This window comes from Oncorhynchus tshawytscha, linkage group LG32, assembly GCF_018296145.1.
Source record: "Oncorhynchus tshawytscha isolate Ot180627B linkage group LG32, Otsh_v2.0, whole genome shotgun sequence".
Taxonomy (NCBI): domain Eukaryota; kingdom Metazoa; phylum Chordata; class Actinopteri; order Salmoniformes; family Salmonidae; genus Oncorhynchus; species Oncorhynchus tshawytscha.
This window is the reverse complement of record NC_056460.1, coordinates 4,149,746-4,164,078: the sequence shown is the minus strand read 5'-3', so window position 1 is coordinate 4,164,078 and position 14,333 is coordinate 4,149,746. Positions and strand designations below refer to the sequence as shown.

General features: G+C 44.9%; 1 protein-coding gene across 1 annotated transcript in view; it reads right to left on the bottom strand.

Annotated features, from left to right (window-relative positions):
* The window catches only part of si:ch211-126j24.1 (phosphofurin acidic cluster sorting protein 2), a 106,407-nt gene that overhangs the window by 21,101 nt on the left and 70,973 nt on the right, over positions 1-14,333 (bottom strand). The window contains 6 exon segments of the mRNA XM_024396757.2: positions 58-168; positions 520-674; positions 954-1,060; positions 10,636-10,740; positions 10,852-10,984; positions 13,429-13,574. Of these exon segments, the coding sequence (XP_024252525.2) occupies positions 58-168; positions 520-674; positions 954-1,060; positions 10,636-10,740; positions 10,852-10,984; positions 13,429-13,574 (757 nt within the window).

Here is a 14,333-nt window from a genome sequence, read left to right as displayed (position 1 = left end):
TCCTGCATGGTATTTTGGCTCATAATAAGCGTTTGCTGCTCCAGCTCTCTGCTGTACCTGATGTTGGGGCCTCCAGTCTGCTGAACAAGTCCCTCCAGCCAGCGTCCATGAAGATGTTGTTGAACTTACTGTCGAACGAAGACATGTGTTTGGCCAGAGGATGAGTGCCTGCAAAAGGGAGGAGCAGACTGATTAGAAGGCCACAGGAAAACAAAATGGAGTCCAGCTTTTCTAGTCTGTATGTTGTTAGCCTGCTATGATACCCAAGGTCCTATATGAGATCTGTTCCTGTAACTAGTGTTTTGTGTGCAGTTTTCCGTTTGACGTCAATGCATGATTTATGGGAGGCTTGCGTTATGCCTGCAGAATGGTAATTAGGCCATTATTTTCTACAGTTTGTGAACTTTTCCAATGCATGAATGATAGTTTCAATTTATCCCCTAAATCTACTGAACTGAAATGGAATGGACGACCAACCCGAACCTGGACTCCATGTCGATTGGCTGAATTGCTGCTTACCAACAGGGATGACCAGGAAGCGGATGTAGCTGAGCCAATCAGGCGTCTTGTTGGCCAGCTGCTCCACAAAGCACCTGAGGATGGTGCTGAGGTAACTCTGGTCTCCGGCCACTGCCACTTTGATGGTTGGGGGTGTCTGGGCATTGCAGTTACAGCTAGTCAGAGAAGTGGGGGAAAAAACATTATGAGAAACAGTAACTTGTTTCCACTTTATTCTGCGCTGTAATGGAAAGTGCTAAATGTTTCACATATCAAAAATTTTACGGGCCTAATCATGATCATCATAAGATCCACTCACCTTGGTGACCACTGAATTAAAATTCACATTAAAAAGTCTACAAGAAACATTCACATTTTTACAATGAAACAAAAATCGATTTGTTTCTCTCAACTACAATCATTGAAATAGAAAGAGGAAGGAAGCGAGTTCTTACAATCTCTGGATCCTGGTGACTATGGTGTTGAAGGCCGCATGGACATCCGCACCAGAGATGGTGCACACGATAGGCTGGCTGTGCTCATGGAGAATCTCAGATAGATACTGCAGGAAGGGAGGGAATGAGAGACAGAGGGCAGAGAGAGAACGGGGTTGAAAGGGGTTTCAAGACAGAGGTGAGAGGGGGCTTGGGATCTGAAGCCGAAACAGTCTGCGTTTGTGAGCGCACATGCTTCAGAGTTGCATTATGTTTACATAAGAAATGGATTCCCCCTGATTGCTAAGCCTTTCTCCAGCTAGGCTTAGAGATATGAAGGTCAAAAAATACCTGATCTTGTACATGTTCCAAAAGCGAGTATGTTTGTTGAGTGCACAGCTGATGCAAATGCTACTGATTGAGTAGCATAAAACACTATATCTACAGTTGAAGTCGGAAGTTTACATAAACAAGTTTTAATGACTCCCACTGAAGTGTATCAACCACTCCACAAATTTCTTGATAACAAACTATAGTTTTGGCAAGTCGGTCAGGATATCTGCTTTGTGCATGACAAGTAATTTTTCCAACAATTGTTTACAGAGCGATTATTTCACTGTATCACAATTCCAGTGGGTCAGAAGTTCACATAAAATAAGTTGACTGTGTCTTTAAAAAGCTTGGAAAATTCCAGAAAATGAAGTCATGGCTTTAGAAGCTTCTGATAGGCTAATTGACAACATTTGAGTCAATTGGAGGTGTACCTGTGGATCTATTTCAAGGCCTACCTTCAAACTCAGTGCCTCTTTGCAAAAAGAAATCAGCCAAGACTGATTGTAGACCTCTACAATTCTGGTTCATCCTTGGGAGCAATTTCCAAACGCCTGAAGGTACCACGTTCATCTATACAAACAATAGTACGCAAGTATAAACAGCATGGGACCACGAAGATGTCATACTGCTCAGGAAGGAGATGAGTTCTGTCTCCTAGAGATGAACGTACTTTGGTGCGAAAACAGCAAATCAATCCCAGAACAACAGCAAAGGACCTTGTGAAGATGCTGGAAGTTTAAAAAAAGTATCAAAATCCACAGTAAAACGAGTCCTATATCGACATAACCTGAAAGGCCGCTCAGCAAGGAAGAAGCCACTGTTCCCAAAACTGCCATAAAAAAGCCAGACTACGGTTTGCAACTGCACATGGGGACAAAGATCGTACTTTTTGGAGAAATGTCCCCTGGTCGATGAAACAAAAATAGAATGGTTTGGCCATAATGACCATGGTTAATAAAATAATGACCCAGGAACAGATATAGCCCTTGCTTCACTCCAGACCTGACTGCCCTTGACCAGCACAAAAACATCCTGTGGCGTACTGCATTAGAATCGAATAGCCCCCATGATATGCAACTTTTCAGGGAAGTTAGGAACCAATATACACAGGCAGTTAGGAAAGCTAAGGCTAGCTTTTTCAAACAGAAATTCGCATCCTGTAGCACAAACTAAAAAACGTTCTGGGACATTGAAGTCCATGGAGAATAAGAGCACCTCCTCCCAGCTGCCCACTGCACTGAGGCTAGGAAACATTGTCATCACAGATAAATCCCCAATAATTGAGAATTTCAAGAAGCATTTTTCTACGGCTGGCCATGCTTTCCACCTGGCTATCCCTACCCGGGTCAACTGCCCTACACCCCCCACAGAAACTCGCCCAAGCCTCCCCATGGACCCCTACAAATCAGCCGGGCTAGACAATCTGGACCCTCTCTTTCTAAAATGATCTGCCGAAATTGTTGCAACCCCTATTACTAGCCTGTTCAACCTCTCTTTCGTATCGCCTGAGATTCCCAAAGATTGGAAAGCTGCCGCAATCATCCCCCTCTTCAAAGGGGGATACACTCTAGACCCAAACTTCTACAGACCTATATATATCCTACCCTGCCTTTCTAAGGTCTTCGAAAGCGAAGTTAACAGATGTCCAACCATTTCGAATCCCACAGTACCTTCTCCGCTATGCAATCTGGTTTCAGAGCTGGTCATGGGTGCACCTCAGCAATGCTCAAGGTCCTAAACGATGTCATAACCGCCATTGATGAGAGACATTACTGTGCAGACGTACTCATCGACCTGGCCAAGGCTTTCGACTCTGTCAATCACCACATTCTTATCGGCAAACTCAACAGCCTTGGTTTCTCAAATGACTGCCTCACCAACTACTTCTCTGATAGAGTTCAGTGTGCCACAGGGTTCAATTCTTGGGCAGACTCTCTTCTCCCGTATACATCAATGATGTCACACTTGCTGCTGGTGATTCTCTGATCCACCTCTACAAAGATGACACCATTCTGGCCCTTCTTTGGACACCGTGTTAATTCACCTCCAGGCAAGCTTCAATGCCATACAACAACTCTCCTTCCATGGACTTCAACTGCTCTTAAACGCAAGTAAAACTAAATGCATGCTCTTCAACCGATCACTGCCAGCACCTGCCCGCCCGTCCAGCATCACTACTCTGGACGGTTCTGACTTAGAATATGTGGACAACTACAAATACCTAGGTGTCTGGCTAGATTGTAAACTCTCCTTCCAGACTCACATTAGGCAACTCCAATCCAAAATTAAATCTAGAATCGGCTTCCTATTTCGCAATAAAGCATCCTTCACTCATGCTGCCAAGCTTACCCTCGTAAAACTGACCATCCTACCGATCCTCGACTTCGGCGATGTCATCTACAAAATAGCATCCAACACTCTACTCAACAAATTGGATGCAGTCAAATCAAATCAAATTTGATTTGTCACATACACATGGTTAGCAGATGTTAGTGCGAGTGTAGCGAAATGCTTGTGCTTCTAGTTCCGACAATGCAGTAATAACCAACAAGTAATCTAGCTAACAATTCCAAAACTACTACCTTATAGACACAAGTGTAAGGGGATAAGGAATATGTACATAAAGATATATGAATGAGTGATGGTACAGAGCGGCATAGGCAAGATACAGTAGATGGTAGTGAGTGCAGTATATACATATGAGATGAGTATGTAAACAAAGTGGCATAGTTAAAGTGGCTAGTGATACATGTATTACATAAGGATGCAGTAGATGATATAGAGTACAGTATATACATATACATATGAGATGAATAATGTAGGGTATGTAAACATTATATTAGGTAGCATTGTTTAAAGTGGCTAGTGATATATTTTACATCATTTCCAATCAATTCCCATTATTAAAGTGGCTGGAGTTGAGTCAGTGTGTTGGCAGTAGCCACTCAATGTTAGTGGTGGCTGTTTAACAGTCTGAGGGCCTTGAGATAGAAGCTGTTTTTCAGTCTCTCAGTCCCAGCTTTGATGCACCTGTACTGACCTTGCCTTCTGGATGATAGTGGGGTGAACAGGCAGTGGCTCGGGTGGTTGCTGTCCTTGATGATCTTTATGGCCTTCCTGTGACATCGGGTGGTGTAGGTGTCCTGGAGGGCAGGTAGTTTGCCCCCGGTGATGCGTTGTGCAGACCTCACTACCCTCTGGAGAGCCTTACGGTTGTGGGCGGAGCAGTTGCCGTACCAGGCGCTGATACAGCCCGACAGGATGCTCTCGATTGTGCATCTGTAGAAGTTTGTGAGTGCTTTTGGTGACAAGCTGAATTTTTTCAGCCTCCTGAGGTTGAAGAGGCGCTGCTGCGCCTTCTTCACGATGCTGTCTGTGTGGGTGGACCAATTCAGTTTGTCTGTGATGTGTACGCCGAGGAACTTAAAACTTACTACCCTCTCCACTACTGTTCCATCGATGTGGATAGGGGGGTGTTCCCTCTGCTGTTTCCTGAAGTCCACAATCATCTCCTTAGTTTTGTTGACGTTGAGTGTGAGGTTATTTTCCTGACACCACACTCCGAGGGCCCTCACCTCCTCCCTGTAGGCCGTCTCGTCGTTGTTGGTAATCAAGCCTACCACTGTTGTGTCGTCCGCAAACTTGATGATTGAGTTGGAGGCGTGCGTGGCCACGCAGTCGTGGGTGAACAGGGAGTACAGGAGAGGGCTCAGAACGCACCCTTGTGGGGCCCCAGTGTTGAGGATCAGCGGGGTGGAGATGTTGTTGCCTACCCTCACCACCTGGGGGTGGCCCGTCAGGAAGTCCAGTACCCAGTTGCACAGGGCGGGGTCAAGACCCAGGGTCTCGAGCTTGATGACGAGCTTGGAGGGCACTATGGTGTTAAATGCCGAGCTGTAGTCGATGAACAGCATTCTCACATAGGTATTCCTCTTGTCCAGATGGGTTAGGGCAGTGTGCAGTGTGGTTGAGATTGCATCATCTGTGGACCTATTTGGGCGGTAAGCAAATTGGAGTGGGTCTAGGGTGTCAGGTAGGGTGGAGGTGATATGGTCCTTGACTAGTCTCTCAAAGCACTTCATGATGACAGAAGTGAGTGCTACGGGGTGGTAGTCGTTTAGCTCAGTTACCTTAGCTTTCTTGGGAACAGGAACAATGGTGGCCCTCTTGAAGCATGTGGGAACAACAGACTGGGATAGGGATTGATTGAATATGTCCGTAAACACACCAGCCAGCTGGTCTGCGCATGCTCTGAGGGCGCGGCTGGGGATGCCGTCTGGGCCTGCAGCCTTGCGAGGGTTGACACGTTTAAATGTTTTCCTCACGTCGGCTGCAGTGAAGGAGAGTCCGCATGTTTTAGTTGCGGGCAGTGTCAGTGGCACTGTATTGTCCTCAAAGCGGGCAAAAAAGTTATTTAGTCTGCCTGGGAGCAAGACATCCTGGTCTGTGACAGTGCTGGTTTTCTTTTTGTAATCCGTGATTGACTGTAGACCCTGCCACATGCCTCGTGTCTGAGCCGTTGAATTGAGATTCTACTTTGTCTCTATACTGACGCTTAGCTTGTTTGATTGCCTTGCGGAGGGAATAGTTACACTGTTTGTATTCGGTCATGTTTGCAGTCACCTTGCCCTGATTAAAAGCAGTGGTTCGCGGTTTCAGTTTCACGCGAATGCTGCCATCAATCCACGGTTTCTGGTTTGGGAATGTTTTAATCGTTGCTATGGGAACGACATCTTCAACGCACGTTCTAATGAACTCGCACACCGAATCAGCGTATTCGTCAATGTTGTCGTCTGACGCAATACGGAACATATCCCAGTCCACGTGATGGAAGCAGTCTTGGAGTGTGGAATCAGATTGGTCGGACCAGCGTTGAACAGACCTCAGCGCGGGAGCTTCTTCTTTTAGTTTCTGTCTGTAGGCAGGGATCAACAAAATGGAGTCGTGGTCAGCTTTTCCGAAAGGAGGGCGGGGCAGGGCCTTATATGCATCGCGGAAGTTGGAATAGCAATGATCCAAGGTTTTTCCGGCCCTGGTTGCGCAATCGATATGCTGATAAAATTTAGGGAGTCTTGTTTTCAGATTAGCCTTGTTAAAATCCCCAGCTACAATGAATGCAGCCTCCGGATATATGGATTCCAGTTTGCAAAGAGTCAAATAAAGTTCGTTCAGAGCCATCGATGTGTCTGCCTGGGGGGGAATATATACGGCTGTGATTATAATCGAAGAGAATTCCCTTGGTAGATAATGCGGTCTACATTTGATTGTGAGGAAATCTAAATCAGGTGAACAGAAGGACTTGAGTTCCTGTATGTTGTTTTGGCCACACCACGTCCCGTTAACCATAAAGCATACGCCCCCGCCCCTCTTCTTACCAGAAAGATGTTTGTTTCTGTCGGCGCGATGCGTGGAGAAACCAGCTGGCTGCACCGTCTCCGATAGAGTCTCTCCAGTGAGCCACATGTTTCCGTGAAGCAAAGAACGTTACAGTCTCTGATGTCCCTCTGGAATGCTACCCTTGCTCGGATTTCATCAACTTTGTTGTCAAGAGACTGGACATTGGCGAGGAATATGCTAGGGAGTGGTGCACGATGTGCCCGTCTCCGGAGTCTGACCAGAAGACCGCTTCGTTTTCCCCTTTTTCGAAGTCGTTTTTTGGGTTCGCCGCCTGGGATCCATTCCGTTGTCCTGGGTGAAAGGCAGAACACAGGGTCCGCTTCGCGAAAGTCATATTCTTGGTCGTACTGATGGTGAGTTGATGCTGCTCTTATGTTCAGTCTATCACAGTGCATTCCGCTTTGTCACAAAAGCCCCATATACTACCCACTACTTCGTCCGGTACGCTCTCGTTGGCTGGCCCTAGCTTCATATTAGTTTCCAAACCCACTGGCTCTAGGTCATCTACAAGTTTTTGCTAGGTAAACCCCCGCCTTATCCCAGCTCACTGGTCACCATTGCAGCACCCACCCATAGCACGTGATCCAGCAGGTACAGTGGGGCAAAAAAGTATTTAGTCAGCCACCAATTGTGCAAGTTCTCCCACTTAAAAAGATGAGAGAATACCTGTAATTTTCATCATAGGTACACTTCAACTATGACAGACAAAATGAGAAAAAAAATCCAGAAAATCACATTGTAGGATTTTTAAATTACTTTATTTGCAAATTATGGTGGAAAATAAGTATTTGGTCACCTACAAAAGTTTCTCAATACTTTGTTATATACCCTTTGTTGGCAATGACAGAGGTCAAACATTTTCTGTAAGTCTTCACAAGGTTTTCACACACTGTTAAAGGTATTTTGGCCCATTCCTCCATGCAGATCTCCTCTAGAGCAGTGATGTTTCGGGGCTTCAGGATTTGAGTCCCTGGCGGTGTATTGTGTTACTGATGGTAGGCTTTGTTACTTTGGTCCCAGCTCTCTGCAGGTCATTCACTAGGTCCCCCCGTGTGGTTCTGGGATTTTTGCTCACCGTTCTTGTGATCATTTTGACCCCACGGGGTGAGATCTTGCGTGGAGCCCCAGATCAAGGGAGATTATCAGTGGTCTTGTATGTCTTCCATTTCCTAATAATTGCTCCCACAGTTGATTTCTTCAATCCAAGCTGCTTACCTATTGCAGATTCAGTCTTCCCAGCCTGGTGCAGGTCTACAATTTTGTTTCTGGTGTCCTTTGACAGCTCTTTGGTCTTGGCCATAGTGGAGTTTGGAGTGTGACTGTTTGAGGTTGTGGACAGTTGTGTTTTATACTGATAACAAGTTCAAACAGGTGCCATTAATACAGGTAAAGAGCGGAGGACAGAGGAGCCTCTTAAAGAAGTTACAGGTCTGTGAGAGACAGAAATCTTGCTTGTTTGTAGGTGACCAAATACTTATTTTCCACCATAATTTGCAAATAAATTCATTAAAAATCCTACAATGTGATTTTCTGGATTTTTTTTTCTAATTTTGTCTGTCATAGTTGAAGTGGTACCTATGATGAAAATGACAGGCCTTTCATCTTTTTAAGTGGGAGAACTTGCACAATTGGTGGCTGACTAAATACTTTTTTGCCACACTGTATATCTCACTGGGCACCCCCAAAGCCAATTCCTCGTTTGGCCGCCTTTCCAACCAGTTCGCTGCTGCCAATGACTGGAACGTACTGCAAAAATCACTGAAGTTGGAGACTCATTTCTCCCTCGCTAGCTTAAAGCACCAGCTGTCAGAGCATCTCAGAGATCACTGCACCTGTACATAGCCCAACTGCAAATAGCCCATCCAACTACCTCATCCCAATACTGTATTTATTTATTTATTTATCTTGCTCTTTTGCACCCCAGTATCTCTACTTGCACATTCATCTTCTGCACATCTATCACTTCAGTGTTTAATTGGTATACTGTAATTACATCGCCACCATAGCCTATTTATTGCCTTACCTCCCTTATCTTACCTCATTTGCACACACTGTATATAGACTTTTTGTTTTACCCCCTTATTCACTCCAATTTTCGTGGTTTCCAATTGTTAGTAGCTATTGTCTTGTCTCATCGCTACAACTCCTGTACGACCTCGGGAGAGGCGAAGGTCGAGAGCCATGCGTCCTCTGAAATACAACCCAACCAAGTCGCACTGCTTTTTAACACAGCGCATATCCAACCCGGAAGCCAGCTGCACCAATGTGTCAGAGGAAACAGAGCCTGGGCTGGAACCCAGAGTCTCTGGTGGCACAGCTAGCACTGCGATGTAGTGCCTTCAACCACTGCGCCACCCGGGAGGCCCATATATAGACTTTTTCTACTGTATTATTGACTGTATGTTTGTTTATTCCATGTGTAACTCTGTGTTGTTGTATGTGTCGAACTGCTTTGCTTTATCTTGGCCAGGTCGCAGTTGTAAATGAGAACTTGTTCTCAACTAGCCTACCTGGTTAATTAAAGGTGAAATAAATCAATAAAAATGGTTATGCTTGGAGGAAAAAGGGGGAGGCTTGAAAGCTGAAGAACACCATCCCAACCGTGAAGCACAGGGGTGGCAACATCATGCTGCTTTGCTGCAGGAGGAACTGGTACACTTCACAAAATAGATGGCATCACGATGTGGGAAAATTGTGTTGATATATTGAAGCAACATCTCAAGACATCAGTCAGGAAGATAAAGCTTGGTCGCAAATGGGTCTTCCAAATGGACAATGACCCCAAGCATACTTCCAAAGTTGTGGCAAAGGACAACAAAGGCAAGGTATTGGAGCAGCCATCACAAAACCCTGACCTCAATCCCATAGAAAAAGCGTGTGCGAGCAAGGAGGCCTACAAACCTGACTCAGTTACAACAGCTCTGTCAGGAGGAATGGGTGTTGGGGAATAATCAGAATTGGTTGGTAACATAGGAAAGATGTTTTATATTCATCATATCATCAAGTTACTTCTCATCAGAATGTTATTTTTGTATAATACTGTGGTGGGGTTGCAGTATCTGTTCTATGTCAAGACTAAGTTGTTTGGGCCGGAGAGAGGTCAAGCGTGTATCTCTTGGCTCCACAATGTCTGTGTGCCAGTCAGGGTGTCTCTGTGATCTTGTCAAGATAGGATGGATTTGATATATGCCTGTTGATATGGAGGATTGGTTTATGGTTCTGAGTTTGAGAAAATAACATAGTTTAGGAGACAAAGCCGAACGATTTATTATGTCTATGCTGTCTGACTATGTGTGTTTTTAAAGGATCTCAGGTGCAATGTGTAAGGGACTCTCAGAGAATTCATTGATAGACACTGAATTGATCTGAGAGTCACAGGGTTGTGATAGAGCTCATATAATTAAACATGGACTTTGTGATAACTAACTCTGACTTGTGTGTGGTTTGCTCTCATTATTTGGTAAACAGAGGAAATTTCCACGACATGGGCCAAAACTCACCCAACTTATTGTGGGAAGCTTGTGGAAGGCTGACCCAAGTTAAACAATGTTAAGGCAATGCTACCAAATACTAATAGAGTGTATGTACACCTCTGACCCACTGGGAATGTGATGAAAGAAATAAAAGGTGAAATAAATCATTCTCTACTATTATTCTGACATTTCACATTCTTAAAATAAAGTGGTGATCCTAACTGACCTAAGACTGGACATTTTTACCAGGATAAAATGTCAGGAATGGTGAAAAACAGAGTTTAAATGTATTTGGCTAAGATGTATGTAAACTTCAGACCTCAACTGTTTTTGGTAAGAGGGTAATTTCATAGTCTTTATACAATACTGTAATGACGATTTTGTAAAAGAAAAAAAAGGGGATACCAACTGTTTTGAATGATATTATATGACCAGATAGTACCCTTGTTTTTACCACTTAATTAGTCACACTGACCAACACAAACACAACAGTAGCCTACCTGGCCCTGCCAGTCTGTGGTGTTGATGAGGATGATGCTCTCGGGGAGCTGCTCGTCGGAGATAAGGATCTGGTTTAGCTGGTCATACACTGACTTCCTGGGGACCTGGCGGAGGAAGAGGCAGAAGTAAAAGAGATGGTTTATCTGTATACACATATGTAGATATTGTACACACACACTAGCTTACTTTACTATTGTGCACACACTCACACACACCTGGACAGCGATCCTGGATTCCGGGGATGTCTCGCTGTCGATGCTGCTGGTCCTGTCACTCTGGGCCTTGGAGTTCTGTCGGTCCTTCATGGATGTGCTCCGAGGACGCCTCTGCAGCTTGTTCTCTGTTTTACTGTGGACCACAAACAGGCACGGACCCAATGAAGCACTGAGCCAGGTTGAGCCACTGCTGAAAAATCTTAATAAAAAAAAACGTTATTCACCAATACTAAATACTAAGTAGTAGATATGCCTACAGCAGAACTCCTCAGACAATCCTGGCCATCTAATCCTTCTCTTTGACTCTCCCCAGCAAAAGCTTTTTAAGCTTTTGTTTTGGAAGCATTTTATGAGCACAAAATGGCTGCCACACATTATCTACAGTGGGGCCAAAAAGTATTTAGTCAGCCACCAATTGTGCAAGTTCTCCCACTTAAAAAGATGAGAGGCCTGTAATTTTCATCATAGGTACACTTCAACTATGACAGACAAAATGAGAAACAAAAATCCAGAAAATCACATTGTAGGATTTTTAATGACTTTATTTGCAAATTATGGTGGAAAATAAGTATTTGGTCACCTACAAAAGTTTCTCAATACTTTGTTATATACCCTTTGTTGGCAATGACAGAGGTCAAACACTTTCTGTAAGTCTTCACAAGGTTTTCACACACTGTTAAAGGTATTTTGGTCTCCTCTAGAGCAGTGATGTTTCGGGACTGTTGCTGGGCAACACGGACTTTCAACTCCCTCCAGAGATTTTCTATGGGGTTGAGATCTGGAGACTGGCTAGGCCACTCCAGGACCTTGAAATGCTTCTTACGAAGCCACTCCTTCGTTGCCCGGGCGGTGTGTTTGGGATCATTGTCATGCTGAAAGACCCAGCCAAGTTTCATCTTCAATGCCCTTGCTGATGGAAGGAGGTTTTCACTCAAAAACTCACGGCCCCATTCATTCTTTCCTTTACACGGATCAGTCGTCCTGGTCCCTTTGCAGAAAAACAGCCCCAAAGCATGATGTTTCCACCCCCATGCTTCACAGTAGGTATGGTGTTCTTTGGATGCAACTCAGCATTCTTTGTCCTCCAAACACGACGAGTTGAGTTTTTACCAAAAAGTTATATTTTGGCGTCATGTGGTCAGATGAAATTATCCCAATCTTGTTCTGGATCATCCAAATGCTCTCTAGCAAACTTCAGACGGACCTGGACATGTACTGGCTTAAGCAGGGGACACGTCTGGCACTGCAGGATTTGAGTTCCTGGCGGCGTAGTGTGTTACTGATGGTAGGCTTTGTTACTTTGGTCCCAGCTCTCTGCAGGTCATTCACTAGGTCCCCCCGTGTGGTTCTGGGATTTTTGCTTACCGTTCTTGTGATCATTTTGACCCCACGGGGTGAGATCTTGCGTGGAGCCCCAGATCGAGGGAGATTTTCAGTGGTCTTGTATGTCTCCCATTTCCTAATAATTGCTCCCACAGTTGATTGCTTCAAACCAAACTGCTTACCTATTGCAGATTCAGTCTTCCCAGCCTGGTGCAGGTCTACAATTTTGTTTCTGGTGTCCTTTGACAGCTCTTTGGTCTTGGCCATAGTGGAGTTTGGAGTGTGACTGTTTGAGGTTGTGGACAGGTGTCTTTTATACTGATAACAAGTTCAAACAGGTGCCATTAATACAGGTAAGGAGTGGAGGACAGAGGAGCCTCTTAAAGAAGAAGTTACAGGTCTGTGAGAAATCTTGCTTGTTTGTAGGTGACCAAATACTTATTTTCCACCATAATTTGCAAATAAATTCATTAAAAATCCTACAATGTGATTTTCTGGATTTTTTTCCCCTCATTTTGTCTGTCATAGTTGAAGTGTACCTATGATGAAAATTACAGGCCTCTCATCTTTTTAAGTGGGAGAACTTGCACAATCGGTGGCTGACTAAATACTTTTTTTGCCCCACTGTATGTGGTTGTTACAAGCCAGCTACACATTGAAGTATCCTTGCACAATGGAGAAATGTATAATGACAAATGTGCAATGTCTGTACTAGGCAGATTGCTTATTCAATGGATCTGACTTTGATTCATCAGATGAGTGGAGTCGTGAAAGTTGTGCTAGGGGACGTCCTTCTGCTGATTAGTTTGTTTATAGATAGGTGTAGCAGGGGAAATCACTGTATTGCGCTGAACAACCAAGACACCAGGTGCTCAGTCAGAGAGGTAGACCTGATCTCACCCGCCCCCTCCTCTCTCTCATCCCATCAATTTTATTTTGGGCATGTGTATTATCCAACTCACGGCCTGGAGAGCTACTGGGTTTGCAGGCTTTGTTCCAGCCCAGCACTGCGACACTGGTTTCAAATAATTAACTATTCACGATCAATCTGGATCACAGTTAGTGGTATCAGGTGTATTAGTGCTGGGTTGGAATAAAGCGAGCACACCCATCCTTGTTTAGTTATAGTGTAAGGGTTAATAAGCGGTACTGTGTGTGAGACTGTGTGCGTTTGACTGTTTTTGTGCGTGTGTGCGTGAATGCATAAATGTCATACATGCATGCAAGTGAGCGGTTGTGCTTGTGGGCGGCTACCTCGGCGACATGAGTGTCTGGGACTCGGTCTTGCAGAGTTTGGCCACTGGGCCGGGCAGTTTGTCCGTGCTCAGGTCCCAGCTGATGGGAGTGGGGTTAGCCTCCCCTGACCCTGTGCCAGCCCTAGTCTCCTCATCCTCCGCGTCCTGTACATAATGGACATAATCGGAGAAATATAGTTCAAAATATATTTTCAATATATAGGGATGTACAGGACATACTAGGGTATTTCACTCATTCATTGGATTTCCATCCACTGCACCATGCTCCCGCTGGTTCATTTCACTCCCTAGAGATTAATTAACACTTTACTTAACAATCCTTTTCCAGTTGGTATTGTCAGTGGGAATTCACTGACACCAGAGACACAAGTCACGAAGGTTCACCCTGTGCGAGTTGAGAACACCCGTTTTACAGGTGAACTCAATTATCTGCATCCCACCCTATTTCATTTATAGTGCACTACACTTTTGACCAGATCCCTATGGGCCCTGAATTAGTACACTACATTGGGAATATGGTGCCATTTGGAACGCAGACATTGAGATCATTGTTTTCTCAATTGGATCATACCCAAGAGGTAGCAACCGCAACCAATACGTAAGATGATGAAATGCACACAGTATCTAGAAAACAGCTATTTCTGTGCAGGGTGACCGTGACAACATCACATAACGCCTGGCAGATGTCCGCAAACACATTCACATGAAGCCCAGTGTGTGCATGTAAGTATCATGCGTTTGGCCACTGAACATCCCGTCCTTGGGCCCCAAACACAAGCCCCCTCAGAATCCCTCCCTCCCTCTCCCAAGAAATGCGTCGTCAGGTGCTCCTCATTGCCGGGGGTTCCCGGGGTGAACAAGTGCAGAGGAGGCAAAGGAGCACGAGAGGCAACGGTGAAGAAT